The following is a 27966-nucleotide window of genomic DNA, read 5'->3' as shown; positions in this document are numbered from 1 at the left end:
GCGGGTTTCAGGCTGCTGCCAGCGGGTCGTCCTCCATGTACAGCCGGGCTGCGGCGCACACAGACGGGGATGAGCCAGAGGACGCCCGCTGCTTAGAACCAGAACCAGAGCAACTCGCCTGCCATCCGGAGAGCAGGCTGAGCAGGCAGAGAGCGGGAGAGTTGCTGCCGAAAACAAGCACCGAGACCCAGAGAGACATGAGAGCAGCTGCTGGCTAACAGCTAGCATTACATTTGTTTACAGCAGCAGGACGGAGAACAGATGTCTCACTCTGCTACTTTTTGCTGCAACTCCGCTGCTGCAGACGCTCCCAGTGGAGACCCTGTCAGTTTATAATTGTAGCGTCCATCATCCGACTAAGTATTCATAACACGCTTGATACCTTATGAATTGGATTTTTTTTTTATTTGGTGAACATGGGCGAAAATGAAATAAATGGGTTTGTGTCTGTAGAAAAAAGCATAACTACGGTATGGGCGGTGGGCAAGTAATGTAATTAGTGTATGTCCCAACACTGTGTAACACCGGTAATATCAACCACAGCAGCAAGCCAACCTGCAACCTACTACCATTTTAGGCAACATAATGTTTTTATAAATATAATTTCAAATATGATACAGCCATTCTTCTAATAATCATTTCCTGTATTGTCCATCCAATTATATACCGTGCTTGATGCATTCTTGGTTTTCGTAGCACCCTCAATCTAACTAATCTAGACTACTGCAGGTGGCTGTTTCTTGACTTAATCCAAGAGGTTAGGTGGTGTAGAAATCCAGGAAATTTGTTTTAATTTTTTTTTTTTCTTGGGGAAGGACCCCCAGACTCCCCACTATTTATGTATCTTTCCAAGCTTGCTCTCCCATTTTAAAACATAACCAGGCGCCCATGGGGGGAGCATAGATCTTTCTCATACTACACACACATTCCCATGTGTGTAACTGAATGTGTGAATCAAACAGATCAGCTCTGGAGCTGATATCTTGTGATCTCTGAGCAGTGCACTACAAAAAAAACACAACTCTGAGTGCTTGAAACACTTGAAAGAAAGATCACCACTTACACACCGACTAAGGAAACAGTCGACGCAGTCAAACCCATTTGTATCACTTTGCAGAGTGGCTATAAGTTTCAGCCCTCAGTGCTTTGTGAAGGCACCAAGGCCAGTAAAGAGTCTAATCAAAAGGCCAGACACACATTCACTGGACCAAACACACACAGATGCCACGTCCACTCATCAACTATCTAACACTCACTCACCTCTTATGGGAAATTACAAGGCCGACACACAATAGACTCATGTGTTTGTTTGTGAGTGTGTGTGTTAAACGCTCATGGCAATAAAAAAGTGTTGATGTGAACCTGTAGCAGAGTAACTTAGCAACGAACTGAAAAGAGCAAGAATTAAATGCCATGCACACACAGGGCCATGTAAATCCACCTCTATATTAACTCCACAGGGACCCTTGGATGGTCAATAAAAATGCCCCGAGACCTTGATGCAGATCTGATTGTCCTGAAAGCAGCCGGGGCTGCTTATCTGCTACGTGGAGATAGGCTACAGTAATTCACTTAGATCCCAGATACCTCAGATAAACTCCTCTGCTGGGAACACAACAACAACAAGACAGACATGGCAGGAGGAAACACCGTATTCCCAACTCAATATCCTCAACAGTTCCCCCCTCCTCCCTCCCTCCTTCCCTTCTTTTTCTCATCTATCTTTCCATCTAAGTTCCTCTCCGTCGCCTTTCTAAAATACCGTCCTGTCTCACAGATGAACCCCCTCACTCCTCTGTCTTCTGTCCTGCCCCTCCTTTTCCTTCTCATCTGCAACTTTCCATCTCTCTCTCTCTCTCTCTTTTTTTGGCACAATGAACCAAGCAGACCACATCCTGCAGTGAAGGCATTATCTAAAAAAATCTATTAAAGTCATCAGTGTTTTTGTTGTTTTTCATTTCTGAACTCGCTGCTTCAGCGAGCTGTACCCCCCCCCAACTCAACCCCACTCCCACCCCCAAATCAAGGCAAAGAGAAAGGGGGCCAATTGATCAGTAAACCTTCAGAGCAATTCCCGTGCTACGTCCACACACACACACACACACACACACACACACACACACACGTTTCACTATTATTAAATATAACATTACAGTGTGTGAGCCAGAATTGCCTGGGAGAGGGTCCAATGGACCCAGTAGTAGTTTTCTAAGGGGTCAGTCCTCCATCCAAGGCAAAACTGTAAAAACTGTAAACCTGGTTAGTGCTACAAAATAATAGCTGTATTACGTTAGACATGTAATATTTCATTTTGAAATTTTTCTTTCAGATATTTTAATCTGTATTTGCACATCTAGCAATATTACTGTATTGTAATACTTAAAATTATGTTTTGTAGAGTTTGACGGCTAACTCACTAGCCAGTTAGCATCCCCACTCCGTAGTTATGTGCATGTTTTCTGTGTGCATTTGACAGCAGCAGCCTCTGCAGGAGACACACAGCTCTCTGTTTAAGTGTTAATCACCAAGGTTTATACCACTGACTGTATATAAATATGGATGTCCCAAAAGTGAAGCCAAAACATCTTGATCGCCCCCTGGTGGCTGGCTGCAGTATAGGTCATAAGTCCCGCCCCCTCCATGTCAGCCGATGGAACATGAGCCAAATGGTTTCTGTCATTTTAGGTAGTTGTTATCATGCTGATGTGTGTCCAAGTGCTCATTTTTCTGATAAGTTTGTTTTTAATTAGTTATTTGATGATATTTGGATAGCGATAGGAAGTGGAGACATGCCGTCCGTATTTATATACAGTCAGTGGTTTTTACACACATACACAGTTTAGTTAAAACCAATGAAATGCTTGTGTTTTTATGACATTATAGAGGTGTAGCCTTCATTTCTGTGGTTTCTGCCAGCTCCTTAACATCTACTGCAGTAATCTCTCCTAAAGTACAGATATTACAGCTGTTGCTCTGTCTACATTTCTTTAACTGTGGTTAATATAAGTTTAAACCTTCTTAACTAACCTGAGGTTTAATATGCCATTATGTTCTTTCTCTCACTGTTTACTGTTAGTACATTTCTACAGATCTCTTACTGTTTATTTAATTGTTAATGTTTATGTAGTTAATGTTAATTTGTTTAGTTTGTTTAGTTTTGATTGCACATGCTATTAAAAATGATTCTGTGCAAAGAGAAATACTTTTTAATAATCCTATGAAAGTACCTCAAAGTGCATTACTTGTGCAAATGTAAAATGTAAATTGACTACTGGAGGACAGTGAAGTAATCCTAACTTAACCCTACCTAGCAAACATTTTTTGAATATGTCGATAGAAAAATAGCAAACAGTCACACTCTCTCTCACACTCACACCCACATATACTTATTTGTTATTCCAACACCAGAGTATCTAAACACTGGCATCACCTGAGGAGCTACAAGCAGCACACAAGTGGTCCCACAGGGGCTCTCTGCAGGCTGGTCAAGGCCACATGAATCTGTTCATGCTCTTCATAAAATCAAAAGACATTTACCCTCTTCTCTGTGGAGAAAATATCTGCTATGACTGCTAATGATAAAAAAAAAGGCTTAACTGTGAAAAACACCAAATTGCGCCACGAAGTAACTATCAGAGTGTGAAAGCACTATTTTAAACCTGTGTCTATATCTGCCTCGATAACATACACAGCCTGTCAGTCTACTAGTAAAGTGTCTCCTTAATTTTAGAAACTTAATGAAGTTTCAGTTCAAAAACAATATGCATTTAGGAAGCTGATAGTCTACAAATACTAATACTAATACAAATGTTCTAATCTAGTGTCACATTTTATACCTGTAATTTTTCTAGTTAACTACAAATTAGAGGAGAACTTGGTGCTATCTGTTAGGATCCAGTGTTTTTAGAGTTTTACCCATACGAGGGACTAAAAGTATTTTTTTAATCTGGCTCCTATGAGTTATCCAACTTTATGGGAGTATAATACTAAATCACTAGAGACCTTCCTTCTTCTAGTGTTATACCTTGTCAGTTGTGCTTTAGTGGTGCATGCTCCTAAACTACTTTTCAATGACTTTTTTTAATGTTGACACACATTAAGGTTGAAATTGGGGCTCCTAGAGTTCTGGGACCACAAGGCAGTTCTCCACTTTGCCCTATTGATATCCCAGGCTGGGTGTGTAGGTACAAGAGCTGCTAGAGCTGTTGCAAAGTTCTGCCTCTTTCAGTGCAGGCTACTGGCTGGACACACCGCAGTCTGCAGTAGCACCATGCTGGAGTTTTTCCATATTTGTTGCCCATAAACTACAAATTGCCTATTTAATGCCGGCCATTATCCAAAACATACCATATGTTTTTAGATTGATGTTCTACCTTCCAGGCAGCCAGTGAACTGTGCTGAGTTTCAGAACATCAACTCGTGAGCTTGAAGGAAATTCTAGGATCTGGAGGCTCTATTGGGCGCTATAACAGAAGCATTATACTTGATTGTACTTGATCTTGTATAGGCCACTCAGCATATCCATCTAGTTGTTTATTGCTATGATGCATAATTGTGGAAATGTAACACTGTGTACTTAACCACTTGTGAATTTACATTGAGCTAAGATCTTTTATGATATTTGGGCCTCTAGGTTTCAACTCAGGAGCGAATGACAAACAGCTAATAAGGGGTTTGTAGAAAACAATGTGATTTATTACAACACATGAAAATAAACATCTAAACCCAATAACAACTCTTCCTCTGCAGCAAAGATGCTGTTTTCTTAGTCCTTTGTCAGTTTGTAGAAACAGTTTAGTCCTCCACAGTTCACAGTTCTCAGTTCTCCTCAGGTCAGGTGTGTGATGTGTGAATATTGTTGTTGCTACCCAGGTAGTGTGTTTGTTGAGATCTCATATTCTTATCTGTCCAGAAGTAAGGTTGTTGTCACTCTGGGTATGTTGACAAAGTAGGCCAGATACTCTTCCTATGCATCTGGTATGGATCCTGTCTCACGAAAACTGGATCACCTCATCTTAAGTCTCTCAGACTCAAAAAAAACAAAACAACCTGCACACAGCAGTGTACAATAATTTCATCACCATTAGTAACCATAATTCTCTTACTCTTTATAAGTGCTTAATTCAAATAATTAGTGAATTGAATCAACTGTGTTAAACACTAAAAAACAATTTGCATAATCACATATGAATTTAAATGCATTCACATCTTAGAAACCTGCGCTCTGCAGGGTTACTAGTCAAAGACTGTTCATGTTTACATCCTCTTTTATAGTTAAACAGAAAATAAAACTCAGAAAACCATTTCTACACTCTCATATAGATATCTCTGTTTGGTTTATGGTATACATAAGGTAAAGAAACGTAACACAAAATAATGCGGTGGTCTAAAAAAGTAACACAATATTGATGTTTACACTTCCCAAAAATCCCAAAAGCAGGTACATCGACACCAAAATAATCCTCCGGTCTCACAACCAATAAATTGGTAAAAAGAAAAGTTAAAGGTGCAGTGTGTAGAATTTAGTGGCATCCGGTGGATCAGACTTGGCAGGAATGGAATATAATATACATAAGTATGTTTTAATTAGTGTATAATCACCTGAAAATAAGAATCGCTGTGTTTTTGTTACCTTTGAATGAGCCCTTTATATCTACATAGAGAGTGGGTCCTTTTCCATGGAACCCACTGTGTTGCACCGCCATGTTTCTACAGTAGCCCAGAACGGACAAACCAAACACTGGCTCTAATGAGGGTCCTTCGCAATTTTCATGTGTTTCACAGCCAATGTAGGTTCTCTGACCTACATACTTGAAAGGGAGGGGTGAGGTCAATGGGTTGCAATCTGCAACCTCACTGCTAAATGCCACTAAATCTTACACACTGGTCCTTTAACTCAAAGTGCCTTAACATAAAAACTTGTGGCACAGTGGTTATGGAAGCCCCTAGATTTTTTCTTTCGTACTTTCTCTCTGAGCAGCGCTCATGTGGGCCGAACTCTGTTGTTCGGCCCTTTTTCTCTCTACAGTACAGTCAGAATGACTAGCACTACACTATATTATAGCGCCCTCTAGCAACCATTTGTGGGATCACTGGAATTAACTGTGCTGGTCAATTTAATATGGGTTACACAAACAATTAAACGTATGTAATGTAGAAGAATATATTTATTGCGTGTATTTCCTTCCAGAAAATGGTGTTTTAATGCTTGACTTTTTCCATATTTTTTTTATTCATTTTCTTTCCGTATTGGCTTTGATTTTGATCATTCTAGTTAAATAAAGGTTAATAATAATAATAATAATAATAACAATTTTAACCTATACTTCTAATTCTTACTAAACCCCAAACTCTTAACTCTAAACCCAGTCATAAGCTAATTTCAGTTTTATCCCTAATCCCAACTCTAAATCCAAGTCCTAATCCTGAACTAAACCCTTTAAGAAGTGAGGAGTGTCCAAGATGTTCTCAAACCGGTTCTCACAAGGATGGAAGAACAGGAACAGGAACACACACAAACTGTCAAGCACAGACGGTTGTTACTGAATAAAACATTTGAGACATGAGTAAACTGACTTTTTTACCAGCTGAAGCCCTGCTGCAGGATCGGTATGAGCCTTGATGTGCAGATGTGACGGGGAGTTGAATGAGCAGCAAGAGACCTTCCTCTCTCAGTGCACACACTCAGATAGGACGGCCTGTCTCACACCACGGACACTGCAGTCACACAGACAGACAGCCCATGTGCCGGTCAAGCCAGTCATTTGATTTAGTGTGTGGGTGTGTGGGTGCATGTGCGGAGAACCTTAAATGCTTTACATACATGATTAGAAAATATAGATTAAACAAAATTATAAACAAGAATACCACATACAGATTATTTAGTTTTCCATAGTAATAAAGAAAAACATTATAAAACATTATAATTTAAACCACTGGTAAAAGAAGTATTCAGATCCTTTAAAATAAGCAATATCATGCTGTACAAATACTTTGTTTGAAGCAAAAGTCTTGCATTCAAAATGTTACTTAAAGGAATAGTTCTGATTTTAGGAAGTACACTTTATTAGCTCTCTGCCAGAGACTTAGATAAAAGGATCAATATCACTCTCATGTCAGTTCATTAAATATGAAACTACAGAAAATAAATAATAAATATGAAACTACAACAGCCAGTTAGCTTAGGTTGGCACAATGACTGTAAACAGGGGGAAACAGCTGGCCTGGCTTTGTCCAAATGTAACAAAATCAACCTACCAATACCTCCAAGGCTCACTTATACACGTTATAGCCTGTTTGTTTGATTGTTTAAGTCTATGTAAACATGTAGAATTATCAGCAAAATGTTCTTCAGGTATCAAAAGTAAAAGCACTCAGTATGCAGCATGGCACAGTGTTATATTGTTATATATTGCAATATTGGATTATTGTTACAGATGCATTAAACTTAAACTTAAAATTTTACTTATTTGCAGTACTTGAGAAAATTTACTTAGTTACTTTCCACTGGTATGAGCTGTATAGTCCCACCACTACTAAGATTTTTTTTTATTATTTTTAATTTTTTAAATATGCTTTTTTCCCTACTTAAGGTGTAGGTGTAGGTACTTAAGGTTCCTTCTTAAGACAGAACATACAGGCAGATTTTAGACGCAGCAAATAGATGCTAAATCACACAATGAGGCAAAGACACATCTGCACAAGTTTAAAATGTGTCAGTCTGAGCAAAAATATATGTACTTATCTCAAGGTTTCATAAACATACAGTGACATGAGGTGCATGAGTTGATAGCTAGTTTACAACTAGCGTCTGCACAGTTGGACATTAGCTGAGTGGTGAATATAGAGATTACAGTCGAGCAGTAAATTAGGTGCAAATAATGTAAGGCAGACATTTTCCCAGTGTTCTGCCTGAATACACCTTTACACAGAGCAACATGAGAAGATTGATACATAGACTGTATGTAAAGTTGAATGTAGCAAGGTGTGATGTCACTCGTTGGTTTGCATTGGAGCCCAGAATTGCAGCTTACAGCCAGCGTCATTTTTTCCATTTGGAGCCAGAAGCTTCCAACTAAGAAGTGTGGGGTTTTGCCTTTTACATTCTGGAAACATGCCCTTGTTGGGCCTCAAACCACGATGTCACACAGAGAAGGCCTACATGTAACCTGTGAGGCCTGACCACAAGGTGCTTTTTCCTTTGTTTCCCCCGAGACAATGCTGCTTACAGACAATGGGAGTCCATTGCAAACTCCATTTCCAAGGATGCTTTGCGATTTTCACACCTCAGCAGGGAACAGTCAACATACAGTCTCATTGGCGGAGATGCTCCTGCACAGCGCTCAGGACTACTGCTGTGTTTGTGCCATCGTGAGTGAAAAGGTAAGCTGCTTTGTCGATCAGAAACCAGACAACGTGCATTATAGACTGCTGTCCGTACGTGCGCTCTCTGTGGACAAAGGAACTGCTTCTCTCCCTCTCATGATCGCTTTCCCTCCTTCCTCCCCCTCTTTTGACTAACACATACATGGGCGCACACACACGCATACACGCACTGACATCTTTTTGCACATCTGATGGTCAGATAACGTCGGACAAAGCTTTGCTTTGTCTCTCCTTATCCGCCATCAGACACGTGTGTTTTCCACAGAATTGGGTGAGTGCAAGACGCCGTCCACCAGGCGGCGCCATCTTGCTTTTGTCTAACCAAGACACCGCTGTACTTTTGCCATTCGGTTCTCACGTGACGTGACTTCCTCCCATAGTCACGTCCGCATCGCAGACCGACGACGTCATCACGTCAGGCCCCGTCGCCATCTTGGCGCACACACCCACTCACACACACACACACACACACACACACACGCCCACACACATACACACACATGCATGCATTCCCCTGCATGTGTCCAACCCTGTACATAGCTGTTGTGTTTTGTTTGGTAGAATTAGATTTTAGAATAGCTGTTTATTGAATGAAGCATTTGTTAACTTTGTTAATTTTGCTAAGTTTAATAAACACTGTTATATCTTTAAAGAGAAGTTCTTCTGTCATTATTGTGTGTAATATTGTGAAAAGTGGCTGATTGAAGGAGTCAGAGCTCGAATTCAACCCTTCTTTGTTCACCCTTGAATGTTGATATCTCTCAGATATTAACATTCTAGGTGAACTCCCATTTATGAGACTACCTTGTTTGGTTATTGGTCCCGGTTTCCAGGTGGTGCCCCATATTTGTTAATTCATATTAATAATTCTATTAATTGTCATAATTAGTTAATTATCTTTGATAATTGATAATTATTACAAATAATCAACTGTGTTCCTCACAGATCCAACAGTTGGTGCCCGAATTATTGATTGAGATTTACAATATCTTGATTTCATAATTCATAATTATCTATGATAATTATAAATTATTGCTAATAACCAAACGCACCACTTCCCGTCCCAACACCCTGCTACCTCGGACCCAAGCTAACGCTAGCTTACTGGGAACACAGAGCACTGCTAAATTGTGCTAATAGGAATAAAGTATCATAATCAAGAAACAAAGTTTCCTTCCCCTCCCAAGCGTGTAGGAGAACCTACAGTGGATGCAAAACTCACAAAAAACGCAAAAGACCCTCTCTAGAGCCAGTGTTTGGTTTGTCCATTCTGGGCTACTGTAGAAACATGGTGGTGCAACATGGCGGCCTCTGTGGAAGAGGACCCACTTCCTATGTAGATATAAAGGGCTCAGTCTAAGGAAACGAAAACACAAAAAATTCTTATTTTCAGGGTATTATATAAGGGATAATGCCTGAACCTCCTCCACGCATCAGACGGTTCTGGCCTCCCTGTCATCCATCAATTCCTGATAATGGACACCTAAAACAGCATTGTCCTCCGTATACCATGACTACTTGCCAAAGAAAAAAATTAAGACCATTAATTTATATTTTCATGCGGCATTTTGCAATCAAAATCTAGTTGTATTTTTTTTTACAAAACATAACTCAGTTTCCCTGGTAACCCCTGAGGGTTTGACTAATATTTGGAACAATCATTACCATCCCATAAGGTTCTAATTCAATGGAAACATTCACTACTCCAGTATATAGGATGAACCTTAGATATGACTTGTCAACGGGAGATATTTCTAGTCCGCTCAGCTCATAGAACCCTTTGGCTCAGCTATGAGCCAGAAAGCTATCAAGATTCAAAGTCAATAACATTGTGTACAGTTGACAAACAGTAAATATAATTTGACAGTATATTTAACAACAAGACTAGCCAGTTATCCAGCCATGTCATTGTCCCCAAATAAATATCAAGATTTTCATGAACCAATGATAAGCCATGTGTACTGTCGGCTGCAGCCTGACGTAGTGAGTTGAATAGCGAATGGGATGTGAGATGATTGCTTATGTGATACAAAGTATCAGTAAGTTCAGAGGGGCAGTGTACTTCTTGCAGCTTGTGTGTTACAGTCGCCATCCTGTGGTGTTCAGAGGATGAGGCACTAAAGGACTAGTGTTGTAAATAAGATGTTCAGGTTTTTTTTTCATTTAATTTATTTCTGATGTCGAGGTCTCCACATCCAGCTGATGCCAATGCCAGCAGAGGTTTGTAGGCCAAACTAGATATATTGCAACAGTGTACTAACAGGACCGTTTTCATGAGGCTTGCAACATTTGACCTACAGATGGGTGACAAATTAAAGGAAAAACTGGTCCAGGTCTGAATACTTGACTCCTACAGTGAGGGGGTCTGGAGGCTCTGTTATGCTTTGGGGGGTATTTTGCTGGCATGGTTTGGGTCCACTTGTCCCCTTAGAGGGAGGGGTCACTGCTAATCAATACAAAGTTGTTCTGAGTCATCACCTTTATACTATGATGAAACATTTCTATCCTGATGGGAGTGGTCTTTTCCAGGATGACAATGCCCCAATTCACAGGACACAAGGGTTCACTGAACCGTTTGATGAGTATGAAAATGATGTGAATCATTCACAGTCTCCAGATCTCAACCCAATTGAACACCCATGGGAGATTTTGGACTGACATGTTAGACAGCACTCTCCACCACCATCATCAAAACCCCAAATGAAGGAATATCTTTTTGCAGAATGGTGTTCATCCCTCCAGAAGAGTTCAGAGACTAGAATCAATGCCAAGGCTGAGGAATACCATTCTTACCAATCACAAAAGAGTAATCACCCAGACCATGGTATAAACACTAATTAAAAAATATTTAAGAATATCACATTTCTGCCAACTCTGTTCTGCTAGATGCCACTAAATTCTACATACTGCACCTTTAAAGCTACACCTATCTGAGATGAAACAGACATTCATCTTCTCATCTGACTGTGACACAGCAAAAGAGAGGATTTCTCAAAATGTTAGACTCATCCTTTAAGGGTCTACTACCTAAACATATCATCTAATCGGGTACCATTTTTTAATACAACAATTCAATATTCTCCTCACAACATATTGAAAGTAAAGGTTGAATGACGACTTTCTCTTTTTCTCAGTCCCGGTTGTTGTATCAGATGAGCATGTATTGTGTGTGTGTGTGTGTGAGAGAGAGAGTCAGGCTAGACACTCACAGGCACAGAATACAGAGACGGTCTATAACTGAAACAAATAGCTCTGCTGAAAATCAAAGTCAGCAGTATGGCAGCATTTTGCTTTCCTATAAGCCTCTGTATAATGCAGCATTTCGCTCTCTGAAAATAATGTTTGTGTCGCTGACAAAGCAGCAGTCTCCCATCCCTGCCAGACACCTGTACTTTATCCTTCGACAGACAGCACAACACACATGGCAGCACACAGTGTTATATTTAAATGTCAATAATTCCGGACCCAAGAGTAGAGCTCAGACATGGAGGCGTTTTGAAAGTTCAGACAAAGGCAGTTTATTGTAAAGTTGTAGATGTAACAGATTCTGATCAGTGAAGCGGGGCAGGCGGTGGTATCAGTAGCTGAGCCAGGGCAGGTAGTGAACAGAGTCTTCGGCAGACACAGGAGACAAACGAGGCGCAGGGCTGAGCAGGCAGACTGGGAGGGCTGGAGGCAATGAACCTGAGGCCCAGGTAAACAGAGGATTAGCCAGGGTAACGCTACACAAGAGAACAACTTCTTGACAGGGGAAGTTGGCCAATGCGTCTATACCACATAATACACAGAACAATCTGGTGAAGAATGGAGTGCAGGACCAGAGTTTAAATACTGCAGGCTTCTGATGAGTGGATGAGCAGCAGGTGTGCAGGTGAGCTGGATCGCCACACCCTCAGGCTGAGAAACACACACACACACACAAACAGAGACAAAGAAGAAGCACAAGGGAGGGGAAAACTGTGGGAGACAATAGGAATGAGAGAGAGACCCTGCCTAACCATGACACACAGAGAGAAAACTTGTCTTTGTAGTGAAAACAAATGTCCTCAACCTTCAACCCTCTGCTGTTTGCACTCACTATTTAGCCCAGGTGAAGTGTTTTTTGCAATGAAGCTTTTGGTTGATCGTGTGCTCTGTGATAATCTGACGACCTGACCAGAGGCCTGTGTCATGAGACAAGTTCAACTAAAGTCCCATTCAGACAAGATTAACATTACAGGGGGAGGTGAGGAATGAAATATTCACTGTGCTCCTCTGTAATTTAACTCATGCTTCAAGACAGCATTTTAACCACGGGGAAATGACAGGATATGGTCTGTAATAGACATGTACATTCAGCAAAACAAAGCCTAAAGCCTGCCCAGGGGGGCGTGGGAGAGTTGAAGGTGAGGCAAAGATACTGCGTGAGGTGAATTTGAGTCAAAATCATAAACAGTGATGGAATAAGTATTCAGATCCTTTACTTACAGTAAGTAAAAGTACCAATACAGCAATGTAAAAATACTCCATTACAAGTAAAAGTCCTGCATGAAAAATCCTATTACAGTAAAAGTACATAAGTATTATGAGCTTGATGTAGTTAAAGTATTGCAGTAAAAGTACATAAGTATTATGAGCTTGATGTAGTTAAAGTATTGCAGTAAAAGTAGTGGTTTGGTCCCTCTGACTGATATATTATTATATATGACATCATTATATTATTAATAGTGAAGCATCAGTGTTAGAGCAGCATGTTACTGTTGTAGCTGCTGGAGGTGGAGCTAGTTTCACTACTTTATATACAGTTAACTAGTTTAGTCTTGGTAAATTTTGGTGAAATATTGGATCATTTGAACATTTATTGAAATGAAAGCATGTGAGAAGTTTAAAGGGAAAAATCACTATTTGGTGGAGCTGTTAACAACTCATAGACATGTGAAATGTGACCCCGACTACACACTGCTTTTTGTAAGACGTCAAAAGCCAAAAAGGTTGGAAACCACTGGTTTCATCTTTAACAATGTGTTGTATTTTAAAAGCTTCTTATATTATCCATTGTGTCAAATTATCATCTGAAAAGTAACTAAAGCTGTCAAACAAATGTAGTGGAGGAGAAAGTACAATATTTCCATCTGAAATGTAGTGGAGTGAAGTATAAGGTAGCATAAACTGGAAATACTCAAGTAAAGTACAAGTACCTCAAAATTGTACTTAAGTACAGTATTTGAGTAAATGTATTCAGTTACTTTCCACCACTGGTCATAACTCAGTCAAATGTGAACACACATAGACATGAAACACATATTCATTTCCTTTCACCAACCAAAGCAAAAGATGCAAGGCATTCCATAAAAAAAGAGAAATTGTATATGTACAGTATCTGTCTGACTGTCTGTATTTTATGATTTCAAGTTGATTGTTTGGTGTAATTGGTAGCCCACAAACAGTTTTGAGCACAGGTCAGATTTTCAACATTACTATTTTTCCTTCTTAAATTAAATAAATATAATAAAATATAATTAAGTGTATCTTGTGTGTCTTTTTTTAGGTATAAGAAAGTTTTGTTTGTAAAATGGCTTCTTATCACTATCAGATACATGCATATTGTAGAAAGTTGTGATATTAATTTGTTTTCTTGTCATACATGTTAAACCTCAAACATAAGCACATTATACATACAGTATGACAAGAGTGATATAGTAAGTTAGGGGTGATAGTGCTGAAAACATACAGTACTTGTTGTGCTTTAAAGTATCATAACTATTTTATTTGATTTATGATCTATCCAACATGACTGATTTTTTTATTTTATTTTATTTTTTGGTCATTGGTCAAAATCGTGTCTAAGTGTTACTTTGACAGCGTTCCTTCTTTCCGGTCTATTCATCTTGACACCTGAAGCCTTCTATAACAGCACTTTTCATGTTTGAGGTGTTATCTCTTCATACAGGAAGCCCTTTCACACTGTTACAGTTACTAGATGCTGTATAGAGTTCAATCGACCTATGAAGACAGATGAGCATCGATGGACAACACTGTAAATTGATGGACTGACTCAGTGTTACTATGTTAACATACTTTTCTGATAAGATTATTTTTATTCACATCATACAACCGGACCAAGTACAAAGTAAACAGACATTTTTAGATTGATGTAATCGCAATTTAAAAATGGCAACATTGTGGTTAAAAGCAATAAAATACCAACCAGAATACAACTGTAATATCACTAATACATTTTTTACTGGTTGAATATGCAGCAAGAACCTTGGTGAGGTGAAGTTCAATGTTTGTTGGATAGATAAGTTTGGTTTTTGATATTAGAAAAGATATTAAGATATATTAGAGACATTAGCTTCATGAGAGAGAATCCAACAGTTTCCAACTCTCCAGTTTCCACACTGCAGGGAAACAGACATGATGCAACACTGACACCTTGTGGAGTTGAACATAAACTACAGTGATGATCTAAACTCACGAAATATTACTGGAAATTTAAAAGCGGCTTTAGAGCTGTTTTTACTATACAGCAAAACCTTTTATTTATCACGAAAAGTACTTTGTATGCAACATGTATGAAAAATCCATATGAATATATGAAAGAAGGTTTGTTTGGATATGATTTTATTAAAGCTATGTGAGTCAGGATAACTGACTAATCATTTCAGCCCTTTCAGTATTTCTGTCTTCTGTAATACTACTGCCTCTCAGCTCAGTGAACCAGTATATTGATCATGAACTTTCTGGATCCTCTTTGCCATTTGTTTTAGTTTTCTGTCTTTAATTCCTTTTCTGTGTTTTATTTTTTTCCTGTGTGTTTCTTAGTAATGCTTTATTTATAGAGCTATGTGTGTATAGGAGTGTGAAATTTATAATTTAAAAACACAAACAAAACAGAGCAGAGCAGAGAACTGTCAGTCATCTAATGACTGGGTGTCAGTTTGTTGACTAGACACGTTTGTTTGTTTTTTTAAAGAAATATACAAGAAATATGAGCACAATATTAATATCTATAAGGAAAAAAGAGATAGAGACTGGAATCCGGTATCTCCTATCTGATTTTGGAGGTATAGTCTTGTTTGACAAGACACTTTCCTTCAAACAAGCATGTTTTATCTCACTGTTACAATCTCTTTTCAAGAGGAGTAAAAGTTTGCCAAGGGCACCAAAACAGGCAGTAGCACGACTATACACATATAAAGTAGCCACAACAAGGCTGCTTCTGTTGCGGACTCGTTCCTATGAGTTTATTTTTGCTCTAATTTGAACTAAATGCGCAGTAAACAAGTACTTTAACGTTCATACTGCTTTAACTATTCAGTCACGGTCATATTCTTCACGTCCTGATTCGGTGGGTTTGGCACGAGTGGACCGTGATGGCGGCGTGCCATTAATTAGTTGACCAATAGTGGGCTCCCTCCAGGTGCGGAGCCGCGCTACAGAGTGGCGTCACTCTGCGCGGACAACAACTGTGGAGATGATGGAAAACAAGCGGAACCAGGTAACTCTTCCAAATGTTTCAACTTGTTATCACGAAGTTTTCAAATTCAACTTTTTTGTGCGTTTTTGTGTGTGTGTGTGTGTTCGTTATTCAATGCAGTTGTTAATGAAGTGAAAGGAAATTGGCGCGCTAACAGAAAAATCTGGCAGCATCAGTAATGACGGCGCGAGACCACCCAGCAATAGGTTAGCTACAGTTAGTGTCGGAGCATCACGAGCCCTTCATAAACAAACACCGCGGTGTCCTCGTGCCTGCCTGTGCTTTACACTGTATATTTGTTTCAGGTTTTCTCGTGTTTGACGTTGTTTTGCTTTGTTGTTGTTGTTTTTCTACCCTTCACTAGCTGTCGCTTGGTTGAATCACCTGCCACTCGTTACATTAATGAAGCCCCCGCCAACGTTTTTCTATGTTTACTTTAACTTCAGTTCATTTCAGTAGTTTGTTTAAATGTTTGAAACTTTGGCCTCTTCTTATTTTGTTGAAACCACCTAGTTGTTGGGTTTCAGTTCTGAGTTTTTCTACAGTGTCTCACGACGCCAATAAAAGCAGCCATTACGTTTCATTTATCAGTTATCCAGCTGAGCACATTTTAAGTCACTTGAATTAAATGGAAATAAATTACAGAGCTTTGGAGAATAGTTGTGACTGGGGTTGGGCGGTTTAGACTAAATGTAATGTGAAACTATTTATAACTGAATACCAATAGTGTCAATGTAATGATGACTTGAAGATGAATGTCTGTCACTAGATATTAACACAAGAAAAAAAAAACATATCATCAGTACAATGAGTAAGCAGAAAAATACTGATTCAGTTTAATGCAGTAAAGTAGCTCTGCAGTAAATGTTTTTGTTGGAATTCATCAAATTGAAAGATGTGTCTAATATTTTTTCTTCTCATTTACATAGAGATAAAATGTCAGAATCACTTTACAGTAAAATATTGTCCACTGCAACTTTTTATCATAGAGTGAACTCTATGGCAACGAGCTGTAGTAGAGTTGTCAGGCAGCCCCTGTTTGGTGTACTTGGGGAGGGAAACTAAACCTCACCCCCCCAAAACGTTTACATGGTTGCTCTATTGAAGGTTCAATAGACAGATACAAATAATAAATGTATTAATATAATAAAATAACAATTAGATAATCATTCAGTTTAAACTCAGCATCACAAAAAGCAAATGAACTCCACATTTAATAATGAAAAGCAAAGGTCTGTCCCTGTCACTGATAACTTGTATTGCCAGTAACTGCCACACAAATGCCTGTGGAGACTACAGGTGTGTGAGGAGGACACAATGAGGCGAACACATGGTTGAATTAAGCTCAGATACGTCTTGGTTTCATTTTCAGATTAGGTAGAAGCATAAATAAGAATTTAAAAGTATTTTTGGGAGGAATTTTTAAGTCTTTATCATGGACTCAAACTGTGTTTCATGGCCAATGTCTTAATCAATAAACCACAGCTGCATTCCTAATTGGACATAATATATTCATGCTGAATCCAAGATATCATAAACTTCACCGTCTTCATGCCTGTTGATTACTGTCAGTCCTGATTATGGTTGCGTTATACGGTGGTGAAATGTGGGATACACTTGCTGTGAACATCGCTTCAAAGTGGTATAAGAAAAAGTGTGCACAAAGTGTTGTTCAAGTGTACTGCTTGTTTTTGCATTTTTATATGTTGGGCACAATTTCCTATCACCTGGTGGTGTGTGAAAGCACTCCTAAGTGCTCAGTTCTGCAGTGGTGGGTAATGGGACACACTATCATACTTGAGAGAATGAACAGCAATATGTTTTTGTTGTTGTTGGCTCTCAACCTTTGAACTTGTGGTGATGTTTGCCTCCTCTAGTAATCTAATGTGTGTTTGTTTTCTGAAAATGATGCAATGCTAGACAGCAAGTATCACTTAATACTGGACTGTGCTATTGGATTCCCTTACAATGCATGAAGGTTTCTGTTTGTTTGTTTGATTGTATGAGATGTAAGTCTGCTTATTTCACTCAGGCAGAACAGTCTAATAAGCTCAGAAGTTTTTATCAAACTTAGTACAGATAAAGTAATTATAGTAGGTGACTTTAATAATCATGTGGACGTTGAAAATGATAGTCTCAGCACTGCCTTTATCTCATTATTAGACTCAATTGGCTTCTCTCAGAGTGTAAATAAACCCACTCACTGTCATAATCACACCCTTGATCTTGTGCTGATTTACGGCATCGAAATTGAACATTGGATAGTTTTTCCACAAAACCCCATTTTATCAGACCATTACTTGATAACTTTTGAATTCCTATTACTGGATTACACGCCATTAGACAAAAATGCCTTCACTAGATGTCTATGTGAAAGTGTTGTAGCTAAATTTAAGGAAGCAATTCCATCAGTGCTGAATTCAGTGCTATGTCTCAATACTTCAGAGGACTCCTATGCTGATTTTAGTCCCTCCCAAATTGATAATCTTGTTGATAGTGCTGCAGGCTCACTGCAAATCACACTCAACTCCATCGCCCCCTTAAAAAGGAAAATAATAAAATATAAGAGGTTAGCTCCATGGTTTAACACCCAACCCGCAAATTAAAGCAAATATCGTGAAAATTGGGAAGGATTTGGTGCTCCACCTAACGAGAAGAATCTCGCTTAACCTGGCAAGATAGTCTTAAAACATATAGGAAGGCCCTCTGTAATGCCAGAGCTGCCTGTTACTCATCATTAATAGAGGAGAATAAAAACAGCCCTAGGTTTCTTTTCAGCACTTTGGCCAAGCTGACAAAGAGTCATAACTCAATGGCTCTTGGTAGTAATGACTTCATGAGCTTCTTTAATGATAAAATTCTAACAACTAGAGACAAAATTCAACACTCTCTGCCCTCAACAGGCACGGATTTATCCACAAACACAGGAACCTTAGAAGCAGCTGTGAAACCTGACATATGTTTGGACTGTTTTTCTCCAATTGGCCTTCCTGAACTAACTTCAACAATTTCTTCATCCAAACCGTCAACCTGTTTCTTAGACCCCATCCCAACTAGGCTGCTAAAGGAAGTCTTAACCTTAATTAGCACTTCCTTACTAAATATGATCAATCTGTCTTTAGTAACAGGCTATGTACCACAGTCCTTTAAAGTAGCTGTAATTAAACCTCTTCTTAAGAAGCCTACTCTCGATTCAGGCATCTTAGCCAACTATACACCCATATCTAACCTTCCCTTTCTCTCTTAGATCCTTGAGAAAGCAGTTGCCGTTATGTGACCTTCTAGATAACAATAGTTTATTTGAAGATTTTCAGTCAGGATTTAGAGCGCATCATAGCACAGAGACAGCACTGGTGAAGGTCACAAATGACCTCCTGCCTGCATGAGACAAAGGGCTTGTGTCTGTACTTGTCCTGTTAGATCTTAGTGCTGCATTTGACACATTTGATCATCAAATCCTATTACAGAGACTGGAACATTTAATTGGCATTAAAGGAACTGCTTTAAGCTGGTTCAAGTCCTATTTATCAGATCGATTTCAGTTTGTACATGATAATGATGAATCCTCCATGAAAGCAAAAGTTAGACACAGAGTTCCACAAGGTTCTGTTCTTGGACCAATACTATTCACCTTGTATATGCTTCCTTTATGTAATATTATTCAGAAACTCTCCATAAATTTTCATTGCTATGCAGATGATACCCAAATATATCTATCAGTGAAGCTAGATGAAACCAATCAGTTAAACAAACTCCAAGCATACCTTAAGGACATAAAGACCTGGATGACCCTAAACACCTTAGAAACACATTATCTAATGATATAGCTACTCTGGATGGCATTACCCTGGCCTCCAACACCACCTAAAGGAATCTGGGAGTTCTTTTGGATCAGGATATCTCCTTCAACTCCCACATAAAACAAATTTCAAGGACTGCCTTTTTTCACTTACGTAATATTGCAAAAATCAGGCTCATCCTGTCTCAACAAGATGCAGAAAAAATAGTCCACGCATTTGTTACTTCTAGGCTGGATTATTGCAACTCATTATTATCAGGCAGCCCTAACAAGTCTCTAAAGACTCTCCAGCTGGTCCAGAATGCAGCTGCATGTATTCTGACTAAAACTAGAAAAAGAGATCATATTTCCCCCATCTTAGCTTCGCTGCATTGGCTTCCAGTAAAATAAAGAATTGAATTTAAATCCTTATCCTCACATACAAAGCTCTTAATGGTCAGGCACCATTATAGCTCAAAGAGCTCATAGTACCCTATTACCCCACTGAAACACTGCGCTCCCAGAATGCAGGTTTACTGGTGGTTCCTACAGTCACCAAAAGTAGAATGGGAGGCAGAGCCTTCAGCTATCAGGCTCCTCTCTTGAGGAACCATCTTCCCAATTCGGTCCAGGAGGCAGACACCCTCTCTCCATTTAAGAGTCGGTTTAAAACTTTCCTTTTTGATAAAGCTTATAGTTGAGGCCGACCAAGCTCGCCTTGGACCAGCCCTTAGTTATGCTGCTATAGGCCTAGACTGCTGGGGGACTTCCCATGATGCACTGAGTTCCTCTCTCTATCCTCTTCTCCATCTGTATGTATTCTTTTACCATTAATGCATGTTACTACTTGACTTCTTCCCCGGAGTTCTTTGTGCCTTCGCATCTGCAGGAAACCCCATAAACCATGCTGATGTGTTGATGTCCTTCTTCTGTCCTTCACCAGCTGTTCCTCCTGTTGTTGCCATTTGTTGCTGCTAGTCATGTATCTATTGTTGTTGTTGTTGTTGCTGTTCTGCTTCTCTGTGTCCTCCTCACCCCCCACCCCCCTTCTCTTTCTCTCAACCCAACTGGTCAAAGCAGATGGCCGCCCACCTAGAGCCAGGTTCTGCTTGAGGTTTCCTCCCGTTAAAGGGGAGTTTTTCCTTAACGCTGTTGCCAAGTGCTGCTCATGGGGGAATTGTTGGGTCTCTCTCTCTGTAAATTAAAGACTATGGTCTAGACCTGCTCCATGTGATTGTGTGATTGTGATTTGGCGCTATATAAATAAAATTGAATTGAATTGAAAAATAGAATCACTTTGCAGCCTTTAAGACCTGGAAAAGGCAACAGGGTGATGTTCAGTTTAATATCACAGTATATACACCCCAGCTGTTGGTAACTATAATCTCTCAAAGTCTGTGTGATTTGTGTCAATTGTTCTAAAACGCAGGTACAGACACTAATCCTTTTCATAAGATCTGATCTTTCCCATTAGTAAGAAAGGTGCTGTCACCGAGGAGCTGTTTCTACTTTGTTTCCACCTCAGGTGCTGAACCTTGAGCGGGTGCAGGCGCTGGAAACCTGGCTGAAAACAACCAACACAAAGCTGACTCAAGTTAACGGCCAGAGGAAGTATGGAGGACCACCTGAGGGTGAGACTCCCTCCAAACACCACGCACTGCCTTTACACATGACTATGAAACTACAAGATACAAATACACTGTATGTGGAAAATAAAGGACTGGTTCACAATTTTCAAAGTCTGTCTTAAAACAACAGTCAGGTGTCCATATGAACGGTGAAAGAGGTTTTCCTCACTGTAATCACTCCTCCTGTTCATACTGGCTACTAAAAGATCCCCTTCAAATGTGCTTCCAGTGTGCAAAAATGCATTTAAAAGTTGATGTGAAGCTTATATGAGGCTTCAACAGACTGAGTTAGTCATATTAAGTGGATATCTGCCAGATTTAGTCTTTTTAGCATCAAATACCCTCTTTGTGTTTCCTCAGACAGTGTTTCCCTGTAGAGCTGCAGGGGAAGTATAGTAACAAAAAGAGGGATTTTGGCACTAAAAAGACTGACACGTTGAAAGATATCTACTTGATTTGACTCATTTGGTTGAATGAAGCTTCATATTAGCTTCAGATAAACTTTTAAATACATTTTTGCACAGGAGGAGGACTGTGGATTTTGTCCCCCATCACTTATATTGTAAGTGTATTATGAAGTAGTAACAGTCCAAACACCTTAAGAGAAATCTTACAGTGATACAGCCTGTAACCAGTGCTGTTTCTGCACCAGTGCCTCCACAGAGCTCCACTGACTGGCTACTGAAGGAAACATTTTGTGCTTTGATCACGATTGAACTGAAAAGGATGAATTGTCCCTCACTTACAGAGTAGGAAACTGTTGTAGGGCAGTTATTCACTACTTTCAATGCAGTGTCCACTCCTTCAAATCCTTTTTAACCTGTACTGCTCAGAGCTTTCCAGACTCTATGCTGCACTGCCTTTTTGTACTTGTTCATGACTTTTTAAAGTAAAAGTTATGAAATATGTCACTGCCTCTAATGCTTCAAAATCATGAGTTATGCACCATGTTTTTATGTGGTGTTGAAAGTTCCACTATATGTGGCTGAGACAAACTACTCAAGCCTACTTCTGACCATTTAATTTAATTTTAATTAGTGACAAATTAATTTAATGTCTTGCACCATTTGTGGAGGATTTACACAATTTGTGCAACGTGTACAGAACTACATCTGAACCATCAAGAATGGCAAACAAACACAAACAAACATTAAAAACTTAGGCAACTGTCAGATAATCTGAGGCGAAGGAGAACCTGTGTATTCTGCACCTAGCAGACATCCCTATATTTTAATCTCAAATGTGAATAAGAAGTTCAAAAGTTCCATGTAGTCTGATGTAAGAGACATGTAACATCAGCATGAAACTGATAGATGTCCTGGAGATAGATGATATGTGGTAATACAAATAAGAGGAAGTTGTAGAGTTTTAAAATGACTGCCCTTGACTGACAGAGTGGGCCTCCTCCTGTTAGAAGGCCATCTTGGAGTACTTTCAAAATTCCAACACCTATTTGCACCTATACATTTCGTTGTGACCCAGGCTGTCAGGATTCCTGACTAAATAGGCCTGTTGGTAGTGGTTCAACAACAGCTGGTGATTATAGAAGCCAGACTGAATTTGGTTCCCTAAGCAAGGCTTGAGTGGTCGTGTATGTAGGTTTTGGGAACTACGTTCGATACCTAGGTCAGAGGTAGAGGGCTGTCGTCTGTCGGTACCTTATCCACACCGGCAGGGGGTATCGGTTATCTGTAGGCAGAAACCATTTCGGTGGGACAGACATTATTGCAGCTAATTTATGTTAGACACTTTATTTGTGATCATTTCCTTAGAACAAAAATGTGCAGATTAAATAAAAACATTTTTAAAGATTAAGGGATAGAAGTTGTAGGTTTTTTGGGGGGGGGGGTTGTTGTTTTTTACTTTTATTTTGACAGGGCCACTTGGGCCTCAGTCAGTAGTAGTAGTGAACAGCAGAGGAAGTAATCCTTTTTAATTGTAAACTAATGAGAGTAAGTGGCACTTGTACAAACACTGTGGTTACAGTTTGATCTCTGGCTATGGTGCTTCCTTGGAAGCACAACCAACATCTGTTTAAAGTTACTTCTGTTGTTACCAATATACTATTATTACATCCAGTATAATGTTACCACACTGAATGAAAAGCTGTGAGTGTGTGTCTTCAAGAGACATCTTTACTCTCAACTTTTCTCTAGCTGGATCTGATATCACCAATGATGAGGTTTGATTAAGGTGCAGACACAGACCTTCTCCACAGCTGTGTCCTAAATCCATACTACACTACACTGTTGATGGACGTTATTCTCCCACAATGGAAAGGAAATGGATGAGCTACTCACAGCTGGACAAAAAAGTAATAGGAGATGGTGGTGAAACAGCTCCAGCAACACCACTGAAAACAGAACAATTCATTGACATTGAACATTGACTACATTGAATTCTTAAAAAAAAAATAACATTTTGCTGTTCTATTGTATACTATGAAGATTAGTATATATAATGTACTCTATGCTGTCAGTATGTAGTATGGAATTGGGATACAGCTTTAGACTTATCATAGTAGAAGCACAACTGTTACTAATACCATTAACAGTTGTGTATTCAAGTGTCCCAGTAAGTCAGACAGTGTGACAGTGAGCCAACATGCAGAATGAAACTGAAGCAGATAAATGAAATTGAGCCGTCGTTATTTATGTTATTATATAAACCTGTGCTTTTCCTACTCTGACATGTCATGTAAAATGTCTTAGACTGACAGTAGAGATTGCTCATCACCTAAATCAAACTTAATCAATTATTCAATTAGCTGCAGCGGTATTTTTAAACTACACTGGTGTTTGTTGTAATAAAGGAACAGCTCTTAGGTATCTTAGGCAAGCCAACATGACTTACTAAATTCTTACTTTTAAACATGAGATGCTGTTCATACATACAAATTATGAAACATTAAATCACATGTTCAGTTGTCAGACACTTCATATTTACTGAATCAGTGCTAGCAAGTCTTATTTTAACATGATTACCAGGCCAGCAGCATTGCAACATAATTAATTACAGTAGTATAACTTCAACGTTGTATGCGTAACTGTATTCACTGCATCTTACTGATGATTACTGATGATTTAACTTAGACATTATTTAAATATATAAGGTTTGATGGTGAAGAGAAACAAAATTTGTTGTTACTACACAACAAAGCAGTAAACTGATGCAGTGAAGAAGAATCACAATCATCATTTTGCGTAAAAAAATTGTTGAGTCCACTGTAAATTCAGAATTTAGCCTTATTTACAGTTATACAGCATATTCAATCAATAAAATGAAGTCAGTCTCACTTTACATTATTTCAAACGCTGACTGCTGCATAAATGAATTGTTTGTAAAATAGTTGCATTTTTTACTCGTCCTCGCCGATGATTTCTTGTGATAGGATATAATCAGGTGTCATCACCCACTCCCCTCTCCTTTCATTGTGCTGCCAGTGTGGACTGGTCCCACCCCAGGAGCCCGCTGTGAGGTGTTCATCAGCCAGATCCCGCGGGACGCCTATGAGGACCTCCTGATTCCACTGTTCAGCTCCGTGGGGGCGCTCTGGGAGTTCAGGCTCATGATGAACTTCAGCGGCCAGAACCGCGGCTTCGCCTACGCCAAATACGGCTCTGCAGCTGTAGCTTCTGACGCCATCCGCATGTTGCACGGTCATATGTTGGAGCCCGGCTTTCGCCTCAGTGTCCGCCGTAGCACAGAGAAGAGACACCTCTGTGTCGGAGATCTGCCGGCCACCACCAAGCCAGAGGAGCTACTGCAGGTACGACAGCAGGGTGGACTGTCTTTGTGGTAGCATGAGAAAACCTGTTTGAAAGAAAACAGTGGAATTCATTTTCAAAACAGATTCTCTATAAATCTGCTATCATATCGAGGCATTAATAGAACAGATTGAAGCACATAGTTTTTACAGAGGTATAAGTATAATTTGTAATTAAAACATTTCAGTATTCATGTATGTGCATCTGCACGTTCCACCCACACAGGTGGACCAGAATAGACTTTTTAACATGTCAGACCAGGTAAAGCACAGGTGTCATTGATAACATGAATCATGGCTGCATTCTTGTTTCATGTGCAGGTTTCAGGGCCCTCATACTGTGCATGCTGGCTCACTGTCACTGTGTCATGGCTTGCTGGGAAATCTAAATAAAACAGTCATCCTTAATGTTATTATTTCCACCTGTGCTTTTCCTACTGTGACGAGTCAAAATGGCTGCTGTGAAAAAGGCCTACTGACCAGGTGAAATGTATCTGTACAATGGACAGGAAATAGCATTAAGAGGAAATGGTATGGGTAGGGTTGTTAGCAACTTCAGGAGCTGTTATCAGCCAGAGCTGAAAGCAGCAGTGTGGATGCTAACATCGAAGGCTTTGTGATAAATCACCTCCAGGTCTGCTGCTGTTCCACCAGCTTTTGTTACCCAATGCCATCTTTTTTTCTGGAAACATGAAGCATGTTCCTGGGGTTTACTATCCATGTTCTCAGACAAACTAGTAGCACTTGCAATTAGATTTTCCCAATATTTTGTCTCATTAACATACATGAGGGTGGCAAAATATTAGGAACACTTTTCAATCTAATGAACTCCAGTACACCACCACCACCCACTACGACCTCAATAATAAACATAAAGTAGAATTATCACCTTTCTTACATTGTCAACAAAAACTGAAAATGTATAAGCTTCATAAAAGTAGAATTTATGTCAGAGCAGTTGTATTGGATTACATTAGATTGCACAGCTGTTACTTGGTGAGTGTATTTTAATGCATTTAAGTTTTCTTACTGATATGTAAAAATAGAAAGATTTAAAAAGGCTTTCAATTTTTATTTCTTGTGTTCTCTATTAAGACTTTTGTTAAGTCAAAATTGAACTCATGGTTACACTGGGGCTCGCAGGTGCTGCGGGGACTGACAGAGGAGGTGCAGAGAGTGTCTCTGAAGGCTGGGCCTGGTATAGAGGGGGTGTTGGCTATAGTCGCCTTTTCATCCCACCATGCTGCCTCCATGGCCAAGAAGACGCTGGTGGAAGGTAGGGGAGCTCTGACAGTGTGCAGTAATGCACTTGTCTTACCACTGACTGCATTAAAAGCTTCTGCCATTGCTCTTTCTCAAAATTAGATCTATGTATGATATATACATTTAAATTGGGATCTCAAGATGTTCAACTTTTTTTTTTTTTTAATGTATTACATCCATTCTCAGCTTCTTTAGAAAACAGCTCTGATCGTCACTGCTGTGCTTCCTCACCTCTCTGTCTGCAGTGTTCAAGAAGCAGTTTGCATTGAGCGTCTCAGTCAAGTGGCAGTCATCAGTGAAGCTGAGTCCGGACGACCCACAGCAGCCCTCTAAAAGCCTCCTGCCATCACCCCTGAAGCCGCCGCGCCACATCCTGAACTCCCCGCAGCCCTCAGTCCTGCCTCCTCGCCTGATCCGCCCTCCATCCATGCCCCCAGGTTTCTGCAGAGCAGTGGGAGGACCCACTGCTCCCCAGCACCCTCACCCTCACCCTCCCTGCTCCTCCACCTACCAGGAGCATCTGTCTTCTGCATTCTCAGGATCTCCAGTAATGCTCCTCCACAAAATGTGTGAGGCGACTGGGGTCGGCCAGCCGCTCTATGAGATATACTACAGCCACACTGGGCCAGATGGATTCCTCTGCTTTACCTTTAAGGTGTGCATCCCCGGGATAACCATGGCCTTCAAAGGGCTGGTCATGATCTTACCGGGACCCACAGCCACCAACATGCTGGAGGAGGCTCAGCAGGCTGCAGCCCAGAAGGTCCTGCAGTCTGTTTACAACAAGCAGTTCTCCCACTGATGAGCTCATCAGGTGACATACAGTCCACCTCCTCCTCGCTGTACTGTTGCAGGCTCTGTTTGTTTTGTCAGTTATCCTTAAAAAAAAAAGCTATATCTTACATGTAGTTTGTTTATTTATGCATGTTTTTTTTATTAGACTTGTTTGTCTTGTTTGAATTTGCATGGTTTGTTTTATGCATGCTTTTTATAGTCTGTTACTGTTGGATTGGTTCCTCATTTTAATTAAATGAGATTTGAAAAGAAAATGTGATGGTGGTGTTACTTTGTGTAAATGTATGGATGGAAACTCTTTATAAAGATGACTTATTAATGAGCACTTACATAGAGTAGGGATTTCCAACAGGAAGTCAGAGATGTGACAGATCCACCCTGGTCAGTAACATGTGAGAACAGTGTTTGGATTAATATGTGAGTTAAGTGGTGCTGAAGAAGGTTGATGTAGTGCATGGATGCTCTTAATGTGACTGCAGGAATCTCAGTAATGTCTTGGAAGCAGCTTCAGGGGTTTCCTCATTTTGCCACTAGAGGGTAAATATATGCATTACAACACAACTATTATGAAGGAATAGACCACACTCCATTAATTGGTATGTAATAGTGTCAGTGATCACCATGCCCCCCTGCACTGCTCGTTGTCAGCTAGAATCTCTCCTATACTGGGACAAAACTGTCTCAGCTTAATTGGTCTGCTGCATGATCCTTTTACACCTAGTCCATTTACTACAAATGACTGACACTGGTGTCAGTTTATTAGGCAGCAGATGAAGAAAGTTTCACAGTGCCTCAATGGTCCTAATATTTCATCCACTCACATTCATGTCAGTATGATTTGGGATTTTTGGAAGGTTTTTACAACCCTTGAGATATTAGATTTCATCAATTT

The 27966-nt window shown here is 39.8% G+C and overlaps 1 protein-coding gene across 1 annotated transcript; it reads left to right on the top strand.

Moving 5' to 3' along the window:
• Positions 1–15761: 15761 nt before the first annotated feature.
• Positions 15762–27328, top strand: dnd1 (DND microRNA-mediated repression inhibitor 1). Its single transcript, XM_042419517.1, has 5 exons — positions 15762–15865; positions 21148–21253; positions 24694–25019; positions 26160–26292; positions 26525–27328. The coding sequence occupies exons 1-5, from the start codon at positions 15842–15844 to the stop codon at positions 27079–27081; spliced, it is 1146 nt and encodes a 381-aa protein (XP_042275451.1). The 5' UTR covers positions 15762–15841; the 3' UTR covers positions 27082–27328.
• Positions 27329–27966: the final 638 nt, after the last annotated feature.

This window comes from Thunnus maccoyii, chromosome 8, assembly GCF_910596095.1.
Source record: "Thunnus maccoyii chromosome 8, fThuMac1.1, whole genome shotgun sequence".
In the NCBI taxonomy this organism is placed as follows: domain Eukaryota; kingdom Metazoa; phylum Chordata; class Actinopteri; order Scombriformes; family Scombridae; genus Thunnus; species Thunnus maccoyii.
The sequence above is the reverse complement of the archived record's forward strand: the minus strand, read 5'-3'. Positions and strand labels throughout refer to the sequence as shown.